At 39.2% G+C, this 20704-nt stretch overlaps 2 protein-coding genes and 1 long non-coding RNA gene across 5 annotated transcripts in view; 2 read left to right on the top strand and 1 right to left on the bottom strand.

The window, feature by feature from the left end:
• LOC135364628 (uncharacterized) overlaps nucleotides 1–20704 on the top strand; it is an 81278-nt gene that overhangs the window by 12187 nt on the left and 48387 nt on the right. The gene's annotated exons all lie outside the window — the stretch shown is intronic.
• GAP43 (growth associated protein 43) overlaps nucleotides 1–20704 on the bottom strand; it is a 101157-nt gene that overhangs the window by 75772 nt on the left and 4681 nt on the right. The gene's annotated exons all lie outside the window — the stretch shown is intronic.
• On the top strand, nucleotides 8452–9773 carry LOC123863399 (muscleblind-like protein 3). Of its 3 annotated transcripts, none has more exons than XM_064575583.1 (2): nucleotides 8452–8697; nucleotides 8908–9773. In XM_064575583.1, the coding sequence occupies exons 1-2, from the start codon at nucleotides 8452–8454 to the stop codon at nucleotides 9271–9273; spliced, it is 612 nt and encodes a 203-aa protein (XP_064431653.1). In that variant the 3' UTR covers nucleotides 9274–9773. The 3 variants fall into 3 exon arrangements, with proteins under 3 accessions (XP_064431653.1, XP_045758871.1, XP_045758870.1); XM_045902915.3 differs by having other exon boundaries at nucleotides 8452–8934; nucleotides 9040–9773; XM_045902914.3 differs by having other exon boundaries at nucleotides 8452–9773.

Raw genomic sequence — 20704 nt, 5'->3', positions numbered from 1 at the left:
GTTTTTCCTGATTATATCTTCAATATAAGAAATGGCAATCTACTTAGGGCACCACAAATACTTATGAAGGCTTTTTTTTTTTTAAGGTTTTATCAAAGAGAGACACAGCGAGAGAGGGAACACAAGCAAGGGGAGTAGGAGAGGGAGAAGCAGGCTTCCCGCAGAGCAGGGAGCCAGATGCGGGACTCTATCCCAGGACCCTGGGATCATGACCTGAGCCGAAGGCAGAGGCCTAACGACTGAGCCACACAGGCGCCCCTGAGGGCTTATGTTTAATCCAAGATACCTGTTGAGCTTTCCCTCCTTTGTCTTGAATTATTTCTACAGTTTTCCCTTTCTTCAGAATGATTTGAAGCATGTACTCAGTCTCTCTTTCCTTTTCTCTCATTATACCCTTTCTGAATCTCCACCTACAGCAACTGTCCCTAAGTCCTTGCTACATGACCAAGGCATACTATACAAAGCTTGAACATTATAATCTTGAGGGCTTCTTCTTTGACTTCTATCTTTGACCAAAAGGCATAGGTTAATTGAGCCTTTCTTGGCTCCAATACATAGCAAAAAAAAAAAAAAAAAAAGATAAAGAAAGATAGAAAGAATGACCCAGCACAGCAGTAATTAGTTGTATAAGCAAAGAAAACCTGGGAATGACAGCGTTGGAAGTTTCCACTGTGCATATAAACAGTCGGCATAAGCAGAGCTGCTTGCAGGAAAAATCTTTATAGGTCACAAATGCTGGACAGATTGGTGGCCTAAGCCAGACAATCTGTTTATCTAAGGCTGACTTACCCTTGGCCCTGAGTTTCTGGACCCTGACAGTGAGGAAATATTAGGAGAATCTGAAATCATGGTTTAATCTTATTAAGAGGCATAATCTAATATGCTTTGGTTTTAGCATCATATTTTAAATTTTAAAAATTAGTTCAATGTTTAATTTTTCTAAATTATTATTGAACCAACATTCTGATAAGTGACAATTGACCATTACCTTAGACCCAAACTAGAAATCTCAATAATCCCTAAAATTCCATACCTCGAGTTTTTGTGTATATGTATGTGTTTGCGTGCCATTTTATTTTTCATTTTGTGGGAAATCTTAATGCCTTAAGTCTTGCCAAGGCCAATGCTGAAAAGCCTTAAGAAATGTTTTTCTTGAGATGTCTCTAAACATTTTACAAATGTAGGAATTTCATTTTAATACTGTAGATTTATTCTAAAACTTAATTTTTCTATGCAAATAAAACTAATCTGAGTTAATGAGGCTCCATTCAATAAGAAGGGAAAGTGTTCTGAAATACATTAAGAGGGTTAGTGATATTCTTTGTGGCAACAGGAGACTAATACTCATTGGGTTACAAATATCCAAATTCAGTATTTAGCTCCCATCTCTGGCTGAGTATGGAGAATGGTCAGGTACAGTGAAGTTTGACAGGACCAAGACAAGAATACAAAGGTAAAAGAGGTCACTGAATTAACTGTTCAGAGCTTTGAGGACTCTCCTTTGATCTCTGCATCTGACTTTTTGAATGATGAGGGGTAAGCACATTTTTAGTTGTGCCTCTCTACCCTTGTAAGTGAGGTTAACCTAATTTCTCTCATTTGAAGAGTGTTGTAAATGCATAGCCACACACAAAATGTTAGGCTGAACTCCAGCCTAACATGGATATCATGAAGAGGAATTAATGAATCCCATAGAGGGGACAACCATATCTAATTCATATTTTCAGTCTACAGCTTTTAATTTGTAGTAGGCACTCAATAAATATGTCCTGGTGAATAAATGAAAGATTCATGGATGACTTTACTTCTAAAATCTCTTCTAGAATTGAGATACTATGAAAGAAGTGAACTATTGATAAACCAAAATAATATAGGGACCAGCCACACATGTGCCTTAAAGATACCTTTCTCTGGTGAAAGATGAAAGATTAAATAATAGCATCTTTAGGCTTCCTGCTTCGACAAGACTGTCAGATGGATCCAGGTAGGCTGAAGACACCCTACATTAGCAGAGTTATCACCATACTTCTGTCTGGAATAAAGCCTCTGATGAAAACTGGACTTTGAGAATGTCAGTGGGAGACTAGGTTTTGATTCAAGATCAGCTTATAACCACAGACCTCAGTGCCTGACATGGTGCCATTTGCCATTATATATTTTAATCTTCAAGTCCTACAAATCAAATTTCTTCTTAGAATGTCTTGGGATGTCTTTAAAAGGTTCATTTAAAAAAAAATTTCATTTTATAAGTCACCAATGCTGTTAAAAGATATACACAGAATTCTAGCTACAACCATAATCATGTGGAGTCATGGCATACTCAGCAACCATAAAGGATTTTTCTTTTTTCTTTGCAACTTGAATCTTTTCTAGATGATCTTGCTATTTTTATCTTGGAATGTTTTTGCCATGTGGGCTCTTTGAAGATTAACCTGGAATGCAAATAGGACATGCGATGGATGTTCTATCTTACTCAGTGTTTAGAATGCCTCATGGTGTCTGACTTACTGCTACAGGTTTGTTATCCTTTCTCAACCAGTGTTTGAACCCCTCCCACTCTCACCCACTCATCATCCTGATAGTCCTGTCCAAAGACTATCAGGTAAAATACAATAATCAGTCAAAGCCAGATGGTGCCAGTGGCAAAAGCAAGCGTTTCCCCTTACGGCGCCCGCAATCTATAAATAACTAATACCGTCACGTTTGACAATTTAATGAGTATAAATTTACCACAGCAGGAAAATCCTCCCCAAATATTTAAACAATTAAAATGTAAAAGAAGAGAAAATAAGCATTTTGTGGTGGTAGGCAGGACCAAATTTCTCTTTCATTATTCTTAGCAAATCTACTGTGTCACGTGTCTGAGACTGACAGATAGGCAGAAAGACATATACAGGATGCTACTGGTTGAGATTAAAGGACAGGAATCAAGAAAGACATGAAGGAAAGTGGAATGGACGCATTAGCTATAGCACACTTTTAGCTTATTGTTATTATTGCATCTGAGCAGAATTTAAATTCATTCATTCATTCAAGAAATATTTATTGAGCATCTAATAAGTGCCAGGCACGGTACTAGGTGTCAGAAAATATCAGTGACTAAGAGTCAGGGAGTTTACATGCCCCTGGGATGAGCTGATAATAATAAATGAATACCTTGGGTGGATACAAGGGCTAGAAAGAAAAGTGAAAAGTATAAAAGGGGCCAGAGAGGGAGTGTCAGAGTGGGTGCTGCTTTATACGGAGTGAAGAGAGAAAGTGTCCTTGATGAGATCTACACAGGTGAGAGTCTAGCAGAGCCCTAAGGAAGTCAGGAAGCGAGTCAAGAGAATAGGTGTGAACAAAGCATTTCAGCCAGAAGGAACAGCGAGCGCAAAGTCCTGAGGCTTTTGCAGTAATCCAGGTGAAAAATAGTAGCTCGGGCCTGATTTCTTGAGTATTGGGTTTCATCAGTCAAATTCTGGGGTGCAAGCAACAGAAACTAGACTTCATTAGGACAGTATTGGAGCTGACATTATTAATGGGAAAGCCAGAGAAGGCGACTTGAAAAACAGGCAGGAAGCAAGCTGAACCCAGGAAACACAGACAAGCCAAGACCACCGACGGATTAGCACATCAGACTGGGCACCCCAGCCACCAGATCCTGGATGCCCATACCACTGAGGATAATTTAGAATTGTCACTGCATGTTTGCATTTTTCCTTGAAGATTCAAAATGTCTAAGTCTAGATCTTGAGATGCTCACATTCCAGTTGCCTGGAAATGATGGGCTCCTTTAGCTTCTAAGTATGAGGCAAGCTCAAAGTTCCATTCTGATTTTATTGGCCACATCTGTAAGACAGGCTAGTTATATCTCTGAGTTCTAGACTCTAAGAACCAATATATATTAGCCCTAAAGAGCATTGAGAGTGCAGAGTGTACAAAATCTAAATCAGTGACATTAATAACTCACTTTTCAGTTAACCAATTATATGTTCGTTAAACCTCAGACATACATACACGTACACACACACACCCCAAAGTCCAGAAGCTAGTCCTTGAAGAATTCCTACCAAAAGATACTGAGACATAGGATTCATTTAATATAGATACAACATCATCATCAACAACATCAACTATAACGAACAATAGCTAACATTAAGTGCTTATATATGCCAGGTATAGTTCTAAGTATTTACATGAATTAACACATGTAATCCTTAAAAACCCTGTAAAGTTCTGGCATTTAAGCCTTAATACTTGCGAATGTTATCTTATTCACAAAACTCACCCTCCAGGCCTCCAAAGCAAGTTGGGTACTCATATCTAATGAGAAGAAACACTAATTTATGCCTATAATGGGAAGCTTCCCTGAGCAATAGGAAAATGCAACTGAAATTAATAAAATTATTTAGGAGCACTTTCTAGGACACAGATTTTAAAATAGACACACATAGGTCTACCACACTATACTTGAGGGTAAAGATTGTTTCTTTTTTTAAAAATTACTTCTATATTTCCAGTATTTCACATAGTTTCTGGCTTAGTACATGATTCATAAATGTCTGTTGAATGAATGAATGACATCCATATAATATTTGAGGAAAATATTATCCTACAAAATTCATCCTGATAAAGAAGACTAATTGAAAAATAAGATGAATGAGTCAAAAGTGGGGGGAAAAAAGGTACTTCTTCATTTGTAGAAGAATCCTGTCTATTGATGAACCACATAAATGCTAACATCACAAATTTAGACTATTTAGGAATTTGTACATGTAGAAATTGAGAGCCTGATCCTCTTTCATCCTCTGAAAGAAGTAGTACTGATATAGGAAGGAATTTTTGTTCAAACCTTCCTGTACTGAATGACCTTGATCACACAACTCCCAACATCGGCACCATGAAGGACTGGACGTAGATCAGTGTTTTCAAAACTCTGCTTCCTAGGCTTCCTCAGAGGGGCCTCAGAGGAAGGAGGGGGATGCTGACCAGACAGATCTCTGAACCACCAAACTCTGTTTAGCCACAACAGCACCTTTATCTGTTTTACATATTTGGGATTCTGATAAATATCTGGGACAAAAAGTTTCTATGGCTAAAGAGAAATTAAACAAACAAACAAGCTACATAAACTGTAAAATCCCTTTAGCTCTACTAGTCAATGATAATTATCACCATCAGACATATAGTGAAAAAGGATGAAAACTTTTCCCTGGGAGATTAAATAAAAAGATAGTAGGGTAAACTGCAGACCCAGGATGGGCAAATATTGTACAGTGCCTTGTGAAATCTAAAAAGAGAACTCAGGAATGACACCGAAGCAGTGTCTAGGGAAACAGGAAAAGACAACACACAAATACACATATAAAATGTATATAAATACTCTCTCTCTTTCTCTGACTATGTATATGTGTGTATGTATATTTATGCAACATATACCAATATACACAAACAATATGGGGAAGGAGGATTTACTAGGGAGGTTACTATAGTGATTGCAGTATGGAACCAGATGGGGAATGAGGAAATGTCTGAAATGATTTTATAAAGAGGTGATATTTCAACAGAATTTTTGGAGGCAGAACATGGTTTGGCAGAATAGAGGAAAAGAAAGTATTTCAGGTGGAAAAAATAGCACCACTTAATGTTAGGAGGTAATAAAAGCTTGTATGTACAGAATGCCTTGAAGGTCTTGTTATTCTATTCTCTAGTCTTCTTGTACTAACATAGGTCTGACCTGTAGACCTTCCACTGGAATCCAGAGAGAATCTCCCTTATTTCCAGTGTGGCTGAAATTTGGCTTAATCAGAACAACCCAGATTTATTGGCTATTCCTGGAATATAATAAAATTATTGGCAACTTAAAATTTATAGTGGCCTGACACTGCAGTGTCTCTGGGTATACATCAATTGAGAAGCCCAGAACCTTGATGTGAAAATGGTTTTCCACCCTATTAAGGGTTCTGTTGAGAGAACAGTCTATGGAAAAGTCTGTGGAAAGTGGAAACAAAAAATATATGGCTAGATCACTGGGATGGAAAATAAATCCTCTCTAGAAATGGTTCCAAGTCGTTCCACATATGTGTGGTGGGTCTCTCAAAGTTCCACCATATCCCACCAAACCAACCAATGTTGAATACTTGCTTCTCTCATCTTCTCTCTCAGCAACCCAAACTACTCAAGCATCTTCTTCACCTCCCACATAATCACCAAAATAAAAAATGTACAACTGAGAAAAGTGACTCATTTTTTTTTCAGCTGAAGTCTGCTTCATCTTGCCTTCCTTATGTTCATCCATTCCTTAAGCAGGCAAATTATATTCTTTTGGTCCTTCCCAATATGATTTTGGAGTGAGCATTACCCCAACCTATAAATGAGAAGTGTTTCCAAAGTTTGTTTTGCAAGTTAGCAGCTTGAAACCTAGAATATCATTTCCTAAAGAAATAAATTTGAAAAAGTGTTTAAGTTTTCCAGACCAAAAATGTATATTTAATCTTGATGTCATTTAGCTTTGGTTTAAAGGGACCCCCCCTTTTAAAGTGACTTTTGGTTTAAAGGACCCCCTTCCCTAGTGACCATGGATCCATGCATGGATCATTCTTCTCCCTTCTTGATTCTCATAAGTATTCTTAAAAAGGAGACAGGCTAAGTTGAAAAATATTTCTCCCTCTCCAGAATTCCAAGGGAGAGCCTGTTTCTTTTCAGCTCCATTCCCCAGAAGGAATCATATTTTTGTGTGTAAGAGACATAACGTAGATGTTGCTAACTCAGTGATTACCTGGCCATTTGTTTCTTCATTCCCCTGTAGGTAAATGGACTAGTATCTTTCCATTTGTTTACCAGTTTGGGGATAAATACAATATCAGACAGATGGATGCTTCCATAGCACATATACAGGGACCAGGAAAAACAATTAAACATGCATATTTTTTCTAACTAGAAATTTAAAAGAGTGAAAGGAGAGGGAGAGTGTGTACATGTACATACAGATATATAGGGCAGATCATTAACATACAGAAGAAGGATATGAAACCTCACCAAGATTCCTGTGGGAGCAGTACTAGAAGACACCAGTTATAGGTATTAGGAAAGGGCTGATCTTTAGCACTAGGCTTAGGAGGCAGATTAATGGGTTAAAATGACTATAGCAATATATTTTAAATGGCTATCTCATCCTTAGCCCAGATCATAAGAAGTTCATAGTGTCAAGTATGGCTATCTTTCTGTCAATGTTGAAGTATCTCTCTACAAAATGGTGCCTGTTATTTGCTGAAGCAACCAGCTGGCACCACTTGGGCGAAATCCAAGTCTGTGTAGTCTTAGCTCTGTGAGATATCTATTAGGTGCCCAATTATAAACTGTGCCAGAGTGAGCAGGTTCCATGATTGATCGGTGGGAACTAGGAGATTTTTGCCTTAGATCTAACCAAATTTTGCCATCACATACTACTTACTAGACACTGATATTTGTCCATTTGTATAGGTTCCATTTACTCAACTTTTATTTAATGGGAGCCTAGTATGTGCAAAGCATTGAACTAGGGCTATACATAGGCAATAAACAAAACATGATTACTACCTTAAAGGAGCTCTGGTATAGTAAAAGAGACAGACATTCATGTTAATGAATATTTATAATTAAGTCTGTTGAAAGTTGTAGCAGAAATATATACTAACACAATAACGGCAGAAAGGAGAGGATCATCATATCTGCCTGGAGGATGAGAGAGTCTCCACAAAGAAGAAACCCACTCCAGCCACATTATGGAAATAAATTAGAAATGCGTTATATAAAAAGAAGAGAAAGGAAGACATTCCAGGAATGGTGTTTAGAAAGAGGGAAAAGATGAAATATGGGTTATTCCATGAAACTATATAATTGCAATGGAGTGTAGGATGTGAAGAGGGGTAGATTTTGATGTTCAAAGAGATAGGCAGGGACCAGAAATTTAACAAGTAAATATTTTTTAAAAAAATCAGATTGAAGGCAAATCCTAAAAGAAAATAAAAGAAGTGGGTTGATGTGTTAGAAAGTGACTTCCTGGATACCACTTAGATGTATTTGTCACAGAAGACCTCTCAAGTAAAGACCAGAGAAAGAGCATTCCTGGTAGAGGGAGTAATACATGCAAAGCCTTGAAAAAAGAATGTTGTGTGATGAGTTTTAAAAACTAAAAGTCCAGTAGACTTGGTGACCAAGAGTATATTTTATAAGCTTTGGTGGTAATGAGTTTGGTTTTGATTCTAAGTGGAATGGGAAGCTATCAAAAGTGGGGTTTTTTTTTTGGAAGGGGTTACAAACTGTGTTCTGTGTAAACGTCTATCGTTGTGTTTGCACTCGTCTGGAAAAGCTATCAAGGGTTGGTGCGCTAGGGAGAACTGCAAGTACCTTAACCCTCCTCCACACTTAAAAACTCAGCTGGAAATTAATGGACGCAACAATCTGATCCAACGAAAGACTGCCACAGCCATGTTCGCCCAGCAAATGCAGTTTATGGTCCAGAATGCTCACATGTCATCGCTTACTTCTTTTCCTATGAATCCGTCACTTGCAGCTAATCCTGCAATGGCTTTCAATCCTTACTTACCTCATCCTGGGATGGGCCTGGTTCCCGCTGAACTTGTACCGAATGCACCTGTTCTGATTTCTGGAAACCCGCCTCTCGTATTGCCAGCAGCTGCTGGTCCCAAACTGATGCGTTCGGATAAACTGGAGGTTTGCCGAGAATTCCAGCGTGGAAATTGTACCCGTGGGGAAAACGATTGTCGCTATGCTCACCCCACGCATGTTTCCATGATTGAGGCAAGTGATAATACCGTGACGATCTGCATGGATTACATCAAGGGGCGATGCACCCGGGAGAAATGCCGGTACTTTCATCCTCCTGCACACTTGCAAGCCAAACTCAGGGCAGCTCATCACCAGATGAACCATTCAGCTTCTGCCGCTATGGCCCTCCAGCCTGGTATGCTTCAGCTGATACCACAGAGATCGGCACTTGAAAAGACCAATGGTGCCACTCCGGTCTTTAACCCCAGCGTTTTCCACTGCCAGCAGGCTCTGGCTAACCTGCAGCTCCCGCAGCCGGCATTTATCCCTGCAGGGCCAATACTGTGCATGGCACCCGCTTCAAGTGTTGTGCCCATGATGCACAGCGCAGCTCCCACCACTGTGTCTGCAGCACCAACACCTGCCACCAGCGTCCCCTTCGCTGCAACAGCTACAGGCAATCAGATACCCCCATTATCAGTAGATGAACTGAATAGCAGCATGTTTGTTTCACAGATGTAGAAGCTACCAGTAGAACATTGAAATTCTGAACAACAGAGTTACAGAGTATCAAGATCTCTCCGTGAGAACCTCCATATGGCCTTTCCATAGATATTCTCATAGGTCCTCTTCTACCAATGCTACAATAAGTGTGATGTGGTCAATATATTCAACCGAACGCATATACCAACCAACAGATTCAAACAAAACCAATAAAGCATTAAACAGTCAGTGGAGATGTTAAAACAAAACACACATAGAAAATGAATAACTAACATTTATCTTATTTGAATTAGTAGGTAGAACACGACCATAAAGTTTTGTAGTTTGTTACATTATTCTTTGTGATTTTCCAATAACCATTATGCTGAGTGAATCTCCACAGTGGACTGTTGGCTTACTGTGCATTCTTGGTGGGTAAATGTTCGTCTGTTTTAAAGTGTTACCTTACTGTTTTGTTTACACAATAGTCTATTGGGTTGGTTTAGAATGTAACAAATGTATCCAGTACCATTTTCCTCACTATTGTATTGTGGTGTGGTGTGTTGTGTTAGATTTTGACATACTATAGTGTTTTCCTCTAAAAAAAAAAAAAAAAAAAAAAGTGGGTTTTTTTTTTTTGGAAAGAGAGAGTGTGATGGGGGTGGGGCAGAGGGAGAGGAAGAGAGAGAACCTTTTTTTTTTTTTTAAAGATTGTATTTATTTATTTGACACAGAGAGAAAGGGAGGGGGAGAGCAAGCACAAGCAGGGGGGGCAGCAGGCAGAGCAGGCTCCCCACTGAGCAAAGAGTCCAATGTGGGGCTCCATCCCAGGACCCTGGGATCAGGACCCAAGCAGAAGGCAGCTGCTTAACAGACTGAGCTACCCAGGTGCCCCGAAAAGAGAGAATCTTAAGCAGGCTCCCCACCCAGCACGGAGCCTGATTCTGGCTTGATCTCAAGACCCTGAGATCATAACCTGAGCAGAAATCAAGAGTCAGACACTAAACCGACTGAGTCACCCAGGCACTCCAAAAGCTATCAAAAGTTTTTAAGTGAGAGAGTCACATGATCTGATAGACACTTTATAAAGGACAACTCTGGCTACTGAGGAGAGAACAGTTGTAAGGGATTGAGGTTAAAAGGAAAGAGATTAGAAGGGAAAGCTATTGCATTTGAGTTTTTTGTTTGTTTGTTTGTTTTAAAGGTTTTATTTATTTATTTTTGCAAGAGAGAGAGAGCGCATGCCCACACCTGCCTGAGTTGGGGGTATGGGAAGAGGGAGAAGCAGACTCCCTGCTGAGCAGGGAGCCAGATGCAGGACTCAATCCTAGGACCCCAGGATCATGGCCCAAGCCGAAGGCAGATGCCCAACCAAGCCACCCAGGAGCCCAAACCTATTGCATTTGTCTCCATGAGAGATGAGGGGGTTAGCAATGATAGAGGAGATGGAGAAAAGTGGACCGAGCCAAGACATATTTTTGAGGTAGAGAGTGAGGGAAGGGAAGAATGAAAGGGGCTTTTTACTTATAGAAACTGGAAAAAAGAGTGGCATCTAATGATCAAATAGAGATGGGAGGAATGAATCAGGATTCCATTTCCATTTAAATGACTGGATGAGAAAGGAGAAGAGATTTGGGGACAAGAAATGATGACTGATCTTTAAGGTATGTTGAGACTGGGGATCCTGTTGGCAGTCAGAAAAAGATTTCCAGGGGACAGTTAGATATAAAGCAAGGTAGGCCCCACAAGGATAGGTTTGACTGGAGAGCCTAGAGAATTTGAGACTTGTCCATGTAGGAGTTGTGGGCATGAATTAGATTACTCATGATGCTTCTATTGAGGAAGAACATTCAAGAAAAAGGTCAAAAGCCTGGGTAACACCAACTTTTCAGTTAGTAGAGAAAGAGGAGCCAAGGGAGGGGGGCAGAAATAAAAAATATGCAACCAAAGATGCAAGAGAGAAAAAGGAGCTAAAATAGGCATTATGGAAGCCAAGAAAGTAAAGATATTCAAGAGAGAAAACATGTTTCATGGTTTCAGATGTCCTAGCGAGATCCCATGCAAGATAGCTCCACTTGTCTTTCCCAGAGTTTACTGAGACTTCTGTTTGTATTGTATACTGCCTTGGAGTCTAATGCAGAGCTACTGAAGAGTAGATATCAAGATATCAATCAATATGTGTTTCTTGAACCAGATACTGAACTTGATAACTTACCTTCAAAGAGTTTGTAACTAGTTGGGAGAAATCAGGTACATATAAATACATACGGCCAATTAAGTAAGGCTCTGTTTAATGTATGCTGAAGAAATGGGACAGGTAGTATATGCTACTGAAGATCTAAGAGGGGAAGAAATCACGGAGAACTGTGGTAGTCAGAAAGGCCTTCAACATGAGATAACTCTTGATTCAGGACTTAGGTTGAGTAAGATTGAAGTAGGCAGAAAGGGGACTTAGCAAGTAGTGGAAATGACAATGAACAAAAGTACATTTAATACTTAAATTCATATTAAGTCTGGCTGGGACAGGATGCCGAAGTGGAGGAGCAGCTTAGCTACAGAACATGTTATTTTGTAAGCTGGAAGGCCTTAGACACAACTTTGTCTAATTTAAAGGAGATGACAACCCAAAGAGATTAAATTTGTTTAAATTCACAAGCCTAGGGGCACCTGGGTGGCTCAGTCGTTAAGTGTCTGCCTTCGGCTCAGGTCATGATCCCAGGGTCCTGGAATCGAGCCCCACATCGGGCTCCCTGCTCAGCGGAGAGCCTGCTTCTCCCTCTCCCACTCCCCCTGCTTGTGTTCCCTCTCTCGCTGTGTCTCTCTCTGTCAAATAAATAAATAAATAAATAAACAAACAAACAAATAAATAAATTCACAAGCCCAGTCAATGACGGAACCAGTAGAAGGCAGGGCAAGATTCTGAGGAGCCCTTAAAAACAATCATAAACAAATAAATTGGAATTAACCCTGTAAACAAAGAAATACCATTGACATTTTGAGAAAAAGTAGAGTGAAATGTAAGATTAACCAAAAGGCAGTGTGCAAAGCCAATGCCAAAAGCAAGGAATTTTGGTGACTATCCAGCCTTTCTCACCTGGAGCTTCTCATCTGAACCACAGAACATAAATAAATGACTTGAGTGATGATCTTCTCCATTCTCACAAGGATGGTGTGTTCCTAGTACCAGTCTAGACACATAGGAAAGAGGTTAATTCATTATGTACATTCATAGGCCTTAAGGCTTGGTTGTCTTTTAGATTGCTGGTTGAAAAAGGCTGGCAGAAGAAGGAAAGGACAGATGTGAAAGATACCACAAGTAGAATTTGCTAACTGATATTATGGCTTTTGTGAGAGAAGGATGAATAATCAGTTATTCCCAGGTTATGAGCTGGGAAATTGGGAATGTGCTGTTATCTCTCAAAGATATTACCAAGAGTAGAGGAGTCAGAGTTCTAACCTAGGGAGAAGATAATTAGTTTAACATGAGACTTTCTGAGGCACCAACAAAGAATAAAAAGAAAAAAATATATATTTCTAGTATCTGAAAATCTTGGATTATGGGAAAATTAAATTTTCTGTTGGTTTTCCTATGGTTCTTATAGTTTGATTCTTTATGGATAGATTTTTACAGTATACCCAAGTTCAAAGTAACAATATTGATAAAATATATTTAATAAAATAAATTTCAGTTTGTTCATGAGCCAATCAGTTCCAACGTCACTAGAACGATAACGTAGAATCGGAGAGGCCTGCAGAAAAACCCGTTAAGTATTGAAAGATACAGTCTTGCGTAAAATAGGGCAATACCTGTGATGACAAAATTGGCATTTCTTTTCTAAGTCAAGAATCAATAGTTTCGGGTGCCTGGATGGCTCAGTTGGTTAAGCGTCTGCCTTAGGTTCAAGTCATGATCCCAGGGTCCTGGGATCGAGCCCCACATCAGGCTCCCTGCTCAGCGGAGAGCCTCCTTCTCTCTCTCCTTCTGCTCCTCCCCCTGCGTATGCTCTGGCTCTCTCTTGTTCTCTTTCTCTTTCTCAAATAAATAAATAAAATGTTAAAAAAAAAAAAGGAAAAGAAAAGAATCAATAGTTTCTTCCCGCTTAAGTGAGGACAAACCTGAATTTGGTCCTGAGTGTGCTTGAATATACATAAGTAAACTAATGCCCAAACTTCTTGGATTCTTTCCTAAATACGCCTGTTCTTAGGCTTATTGTGGGCTTATTGCATCTTCCAGCTGATGTTCAGAAGTGAAGTCGGAGCCATCTGTGGTCATTAAATTTCCCATGACAGTTTTTACTAGAGGGTTATGGCCCAATTCCAAACTGAGTAATTCTGTTTTATAGCTCCTCCTCCCTTTTCAATTATAGTAATCTTCATTTCCTCCTCTATAGTGGTTTCACCCCAGAGATGTAAGGTATGAAGTTCAAGATGGAAGAAAAAATATACAAGAAACAAGGTCTTCATGTTTTCTATACAACTCTCAGTATGGAGCACAAATCTGGCTGAGTTATCAAAAGCTATCACCCCAGTGTCTTTCAATCAAAGGCAATCAAAGCCATGAGGAACATTGAATTTATATTAGCATGAAAGACTTATTCAAATGAATACTAAATACCAACCTGATTTCTCCAGAGTAGCTTTCCCAGGTGATCTGAGTAAACAAGTCCTTGAGATGCAAGGTTAAGGGAAGATTGCAAAAGATACTCTTCAGAACAAAATACATTTGAATAAACCAAACCCCCACGTCAGATCTGAGTAAAGAAAAAGCGAATGTTTTTTTAAATGAGATGATATCATGCTCTCCCTCCTTTTGAAAATCTCAGAAGTTTTTAGAAACATTAATCCAATAAAACTTTGGAAGAAAAATTCTTCAAATGCCTAGGTAAAGATGAAATGGAGTAAGTCGATGATGGGCCACTTACAAAGTCTCACTATTAATTTACATCTCTCAAATAAAATAACACCTTTTTAAAAGTGATTTAAAGAGAAAGGACCTTCCAATGCAATGTCCACCAAATCATACCCAATACCTGTTGCTCTTCCCCCCCCAGAGCCCTATATTTAAGAGTCTGGATAGCCAAATCGAGCTGCCCTCAATAGGACATATACCTAGAAATTTAACTGCAAGTTAAGTATTAGAAATCGAGAATTTTCTTTTTAAAGAATTCTGGTTTAATTGGTGGGGTGGAGAGGTAAATAATGGAGACAATTGCCTCTACTGGAGTTTAGATGGAACTGTGGAAGGCATCTTTGGAATAGCTGTTAAGGATCTAGTTTGGTAATTAGGAGATTTTACTTCTCATCTTATACCCCAAGCAGGTAAGTTGGTTTCTGAACCAAAACAAAGTAAGAGTGGGAAGAGGATTTGCATTCTAACAGCCCCTGGTCTGTGCCAGTTCCTTGGCTAGTTGTGCTAAGGGATTCTGAAGTCATTTAGATTTAGATTCTGAAGCAGCCAATTTTTGCTTAACCTTTGGAGATCATTTAATTAATTTATTTTTTACTCTCCTTATCTAGTTCTTTTATATAGTTGTTAATGGGAAGATATTAGGGTCTTTCAAATTTTCATTTAAAAATAACATTTTCTGAATAGTTATTGGAACTGGGATTATAAATAATGGATGTAAGGCTAATTACCAAAATTCTACATTTAGAGCAAACTGGTGCATATGGAGATAACAGCTCAATATTTCAGAAAGTGCCAATTTGCTAAAAATAGATACATATGATGATTATTGCTGGAATTAATTCAAGGACATTCAAAATGAGATGACTAATATCAAGGGGTAGCATTTCTCTGATACAAATCCAAGGGAGATGTTCTACACCCATTATTGCCCAATCCTTTTGCAGAAATGGATCCCAAAAACTAAAGAAGAAAAACTAGAGCAAAGTTACCCTATGTGAAATTAGCAAGAATATATGGTAGCTAGTATTCCTCTTAGACAGGTAGTACCTGCCAGAGTTCAGCTCCTGGAAGACCTTGAAAACCCAGTGCTTATCAATTCCAGGTGTGGAGATTTGCCCTAACCTTTCTTTTTTATGGGATCAGTTATCTGTTTGGTTACTGCTTCCTTTTTTGAATCGTCAGGGATGATAACCCTACCAATAATAGGAATACGCAATACAGGACAAATTGAAAGCAACCAATGGGAAAAATTAGTGTCCACCACATCTGAGGTAAGTCCCTCCTGATCTGGTTAGCTACCCTATTACACACATATACATATATATACAGGAGACTCTTTCTCAGCCAATTTACTCTCTCAATAGATTCACTGGTGTGGGCCTCTAAAAATTGTGTCTGGAGTGCGACTTGGCCCTTCCTCCAATCAGAGATAATTGGTTTATTGGTAACTAGCTGATCCAATAAGGACCAATTAGATTCATTCATTCTCATTCTTTCTCTATATCCTCTCTCTCTCTTTGAATGTGAACAGATGATATATATACACACACATATACATATTTATATTTATCTCTCATTTAGAATTTTGAATTGTGAGATAGAGAAGCTAAGGTTATTAGTAACTGGGTCTTTTAAATTCAGGGCTCCAGAAATAAAGTCTATGAATTCCTGCTCTTGAGGTTTCTATGAGCTTAGCTGTTCAACTTCTTAGTTTTGTGTGATACCTAGTTTCCTTTTGATAGATCTCTTTCATAGACTTAAAGTTGGTTTCTATTATACCCCATCAAAGTACATATAAATAATAGAAGTGTGTGTGTGTGTGTGTGTGTGTAGAGAGAGAGACAGACTGAGAGACAGAAAGAGACAGAGAGAGAGAGGTGGCGAGAGTGAGGGATTAAGGGGTGATATTGACCCTTAATAAACTGTAAACATAATCAAAGAAATGATTGTTTCCTCTGGACACCAGCTTATTTTGAAATTTCTAGTTAATATGCTTTTCTATTAAACTCTATACAGTCTGATATATGAAAGATTTTCCAAAATATGCATGATATTAATTTTTCTATATTAGACTTTTACTTCTAGGAGAAACAGAATGTCCTGGACAAACTTGATCCAATTATTACACTTTAAAATATTTTCAAATATTACCCATATATTAAGAAATCAAATTCTTTAGGTTGCAAAATTCCATTGCCTATATGAGAATTTGATAAATTTTATTAAATTGGTAATTTATGTCTATCAATCAGGGATACAGGAGAACTGAAATGTCCTTTGTAAAGATCCTGAGTTTAGAAGATTATATAGGGCATTAGAGTTGGGTTGGAGGGGCGCCTGGGTGGCTCAGTCGTTAAGCGTCTGCCTTCAGCTCAGGTCATGATCCCAGAGTCCTGGGATCAAGCCCCGCATCGGGCTCCCTGCTCCGCAGGAAGCCTGCTTCTCCTTCTCCCACTCCCCTTGCTTGTGTTCCCTCTCTCGCTGTGTCTCTCTCTGTCAAATAAATAAATAAAATCTTAAAAAAAAGGGCGCCTGGGTGGCTCAGTTGGTTAAGCGACTGCTTTTGGCTCAGGTCATGATCCTGGAGTCCCTGGATCGAGTCCCGCATCGGGCTCCCTGCTTGGCAGGGAGCCTGCTTCTCCCTCTGACCCTCCCCCCTCTCATGTGCTCTCTCTCTCTCATTCTCTCTGTCTCAAATAAATAAATAAAATCTTTAAAAAAAAATCTTAAAAAAAAAGAGTTGGGTTGGAAAAGGTTCAGGATTGCATATCACTTCTTCTGATCAAGGTTAACTCCTGATGCATCGGGGAACCTTGAAGTTGTATGAAAATGGTGCTCAGGTGATAATCTTTGAACTGTGCTTGCCCCAATCAGGTTTCATCGCAATAGTCAGTCACGCCCAACCAGCCCCACACGCCTATTCTTCTGCCTGACTGGGCCCTCATGTGATGGATGTGAGCACAGCATGCCTGGTAATCTGAGTGCCGAGAACCCAGTTTAGAAGTGAGGTGGGGGTGGGGATGGGGATGGGGATGGGGATGGGGGAGAAGCAGCCAGCTTAACAAATGGAGAAGAGAAAAAATCTAAATATGAAGGAAAGACTAAAACAGAAAAAGATCAAAGGAAAAATAGTGGAGATTTCTAAATGCATTTGAACTGACCCTGGGGTTGCATGACAATTTGAACATTGGCTTATTTAAATTCTGTCACTAAAGTTTTTGAAGGAAATGATAAAGATATACTATGCTCCCATCCATTAGCATGGTTCCTATTTACTCTGTAGAGAATAAGGAGAGGTGGGAATGGATTTTATACAGAAAGCAAGGGTACTTCTTTGCATAGAACCATGAACACTTTGGGTTTTAGTATGTGATATTCCTCAGTTAATAATATCTTACACTTGAAAACACATTGTTTGCAAAACACTTTTATTTTTATCACTTTATTTGAGCCTCACACCAACCTAGTAGAAAAGGCAAGTCAGGATTTGGAGTGTTCTTTTTATGTGCCCACTATATAGATGGATAAACTGAGGCTCAGAAAGATTAAGTTACTTACCCAAGGTCACAGGACAAGCAATTGGCAGAGCCAGGTCTAGAACTCAGGGGAAGGGTTTATTTCACTACAAAGACATGAAACAGGACATTAAACAAAGAATATCTAAAAGAATAAGATCTGTAAATAATTAAGGATAGGGAATCTGGAGGGTCACACTCCCATACTATAACCCGAACTCTCTGCGAGTGTGGCACTCTGATCTCAGCAGACAGGAGAGGGAATTGTAACTTTGACCACAACCACTTTGTGAGGAGGACCAATGGAATTGAGTATGCATTTACACAAAGCCAGCTCTGAATAAGTTCACAGGAATAGTCTGCTCCAAAACACCTCCCCTAATGGCCCATTATCCATCTCTCCCTTCCTATTTGTTGTTAAGATTTTATTTAATTTTTATTTTAGGGAGAGAGAGAAAGAGAGAGCACAAGCGAGCAGGGGCAGGGGCAGAGGGAGAAAGAAAGAAGCAAACTCCCTGATGAATGAGCCCTATCCAGGGCTCAATCTCAGGACCCTGAGATCATGACCTGAGCTGAAAATAAGAGTCGGAAGCTCAACCAACTGAACCACCCAGGCGCCCCTTTTCCCTCCTACTTTTATTCCTTCGATGAATATTTTTTATTGAGAAGCTACTATGTGCTAGACATAGCTTAAAATATCTATTTTGTCTAAAACACCTCTTTGGAAAGTTGGAAGGAACACTTTTTTTTTTTTAAGTTCTCTTTTCATAGCCTCATGCATCAAACACTAGCATAGGCCGGTATTACATAATCAGAAACCTCCCCCTGGACCTGAGGAGGGAAAAAAAAGAAAAACCCAAAGAAAGAGATTGAAAGAGATTGAGAGCAATGAGCAAGATATGGAATAAAGGTGTGGAGATTAGAAAACATTACCCAGCTTTAGCAGTTGAAGACAAACTTCACCTATAAATCATTTTGTCTTACTGTTCTTCTCAAGGCCATGCCAATTCAGTCAGAGAAAATAAACTATGTAGAGTCTGGCAAAGCGCATTTTCATGGAGAGCTGTGGTTGCAATTTGCCCTATATTAACCACAATAGGCCTACTTCAGAAGCCAAATCCCTTCAGTCCATTGAAATGTAAGAAAGATAAGGTTGATCTGATTCTCATTCATGTAACAGACATTTGAGGGGCTACTTACCATTCAACCTCCTTTTACCTCCATGAGAGATTTCCCTTTGTGGAATAGTAATTGGATACTTCAGTGGGAAGGAAAGAAACCCAAGTAAAGGTAAAATTGATTCTTGAGCACAGACCCCAGGGCACAGGCCAACACTACATATATTTTTGGAAGTTTGTGTGTCAATGAGGTAAATCAACTAAGTAGCGAGAAACTGAGTCAAATTCTATTTGGAACAGTTGTGGGCAAAGCACCATGTGTAAGCACTGTGGGATCTTAAAGGAAGAGCAATAGAAGATCCAAGACTGGTAACCATGTGTCTAACCTGGCACTCTGCTAACCTCAGAGGGTGGACTAGTTTGCTGGGTTGTTGTGGGAGGACACTGAAAGGATGTTTCCAGATAGCACCAGTTACGTAGTTTGGAGAACCACAATATAAATGGGCTCATTTTGTGTCTGCTTTCATTAAAAACTGGTGATTATCATATTTATACATCAATAATAACAATCAATGATGATTAGCTTCATCTCAAAATTTGATGCCAATAGATTAAGCAAAAATTTACTACTAGTGGTTCCATCCATTTAGCCATGCCACAATTTATGGAAAGTTTGTAAACCTGGTTTTATATTTATTTAGGAAACATATTATCCACAGATAAAGCCAGTTACTCTACATGTCCAACATTGTGATAGGCCTGGAACTAGGGAAAGAATTAAGATTCCACCCAAGCAGCTCACAGTAGAGACACTGGTTTATGAAAAAAAAAAAAGCTATATAATGCAACAAGTGATTTAATAGTGATGCTACAAAATATAGAATGGTCACAAAGAAAGTGGAACTCAGGGAGGTCAAGAATGGCTTCAAAGAGCTAACTCTGACAGAGGAAATGGGAATTTTCCAGGCAGAGACAGAAGTGTCATGTGGACAAAGTATACAGTATGAGCAAGAGCACCAGGGCCTGAAATATAGATGTGGTATCATCAGGTTGAGGAGCAGGTATTTGAGGATGGGACTGGAAAGGTAGGCAAGACTAGATCATGTCATCCATGCCGAGAACTTTGTATTTTAGCTTACAGTTAACAGGGAACCACTGGTGGATTTTAACAAGGAAAATAATATGACCAGATTTGCATTAGGTAAAGATAACTGTGGTATTCTATGCAAGGAGAATTGAAGAGCAAGATGGAGATAGGAAGTCCAAGCAAGAAGCTTATTGCCTTGGTCTAGATGAGAGGTAACAAAAGTCAGAACCAGGTTATTTGTGGTGGAGTTGAAAAGCAGAGGACGGATTCAAAAGCTTTTTACCTATAATCGAAAAATTTAGTATCTGGATGTGAGGATTGAAAGCAAGGACTGCCTTCAGATTACACCCAGGTTCCTAGAGCTTGGAGGCTGGATAGATGGTGTTATAGCATAAGGGATGGAATTTGGAGGAAGACTAAGTGGTACCACACAGAAGACACTGAGTCTGGTTTTGTACATAATGAGTGCGGGTGTCTCTGAAATACCTAGACCTAGTGATATCCACGGATCAGGCACAGAGGAAAGATATCTAGTCTACAGATTGGGAAATCACCCTGGCAGTTAAAACTTCCAAAATGGATGAGACCACCTAGAATTAGTGTGTCAAATGAGAAGAGAAGTGGATCAAGATCATTAATGAAAAGATAATTGATATTTGAGGGGAAGAGAGTGAGAAAGTCAACAAGGAAGACTGAGAAAAGCTTCTCTGAGAGGGAGGAGAGCTAAGGCAGCTCTCATGGGAGCCAAGTGAGGAATTTCAGGAAGAGGAAAGGACAACAATACAAAATGCCAAAGAGATATCAAATAAGATGGAAACCAAAGAGTCACTGGAGGTGGTAT

This window comes from Mirounga angustirostris, unplaced genomic scaffold (assembly GCF_029215605.1).
Source record: "Mirounga angustirostris isolate CCGP_5_RB_7025 unplaced genomic scaffold, mMirAng1.0.hap1 SCAF_1, whole genome shotgun sequence".
NCBI lineage: Eukaryota > Metazoa > Chordata > Mammalia > Carnivora > Phocidae > Mirounga > Mirounga angustirostris.
This window is presented reverse-complemented; position numbering and strand designations above follow the sequence as displayed.

Coding starts and splice junctions, on each gene's coding strand:
- LOC123863399 (XM_045902914.3), top strand. CDS start 8,452: ATGTTCGCCCAGCAAATGCAGTTTATGGTCCAGAATGCTCACATGTCA.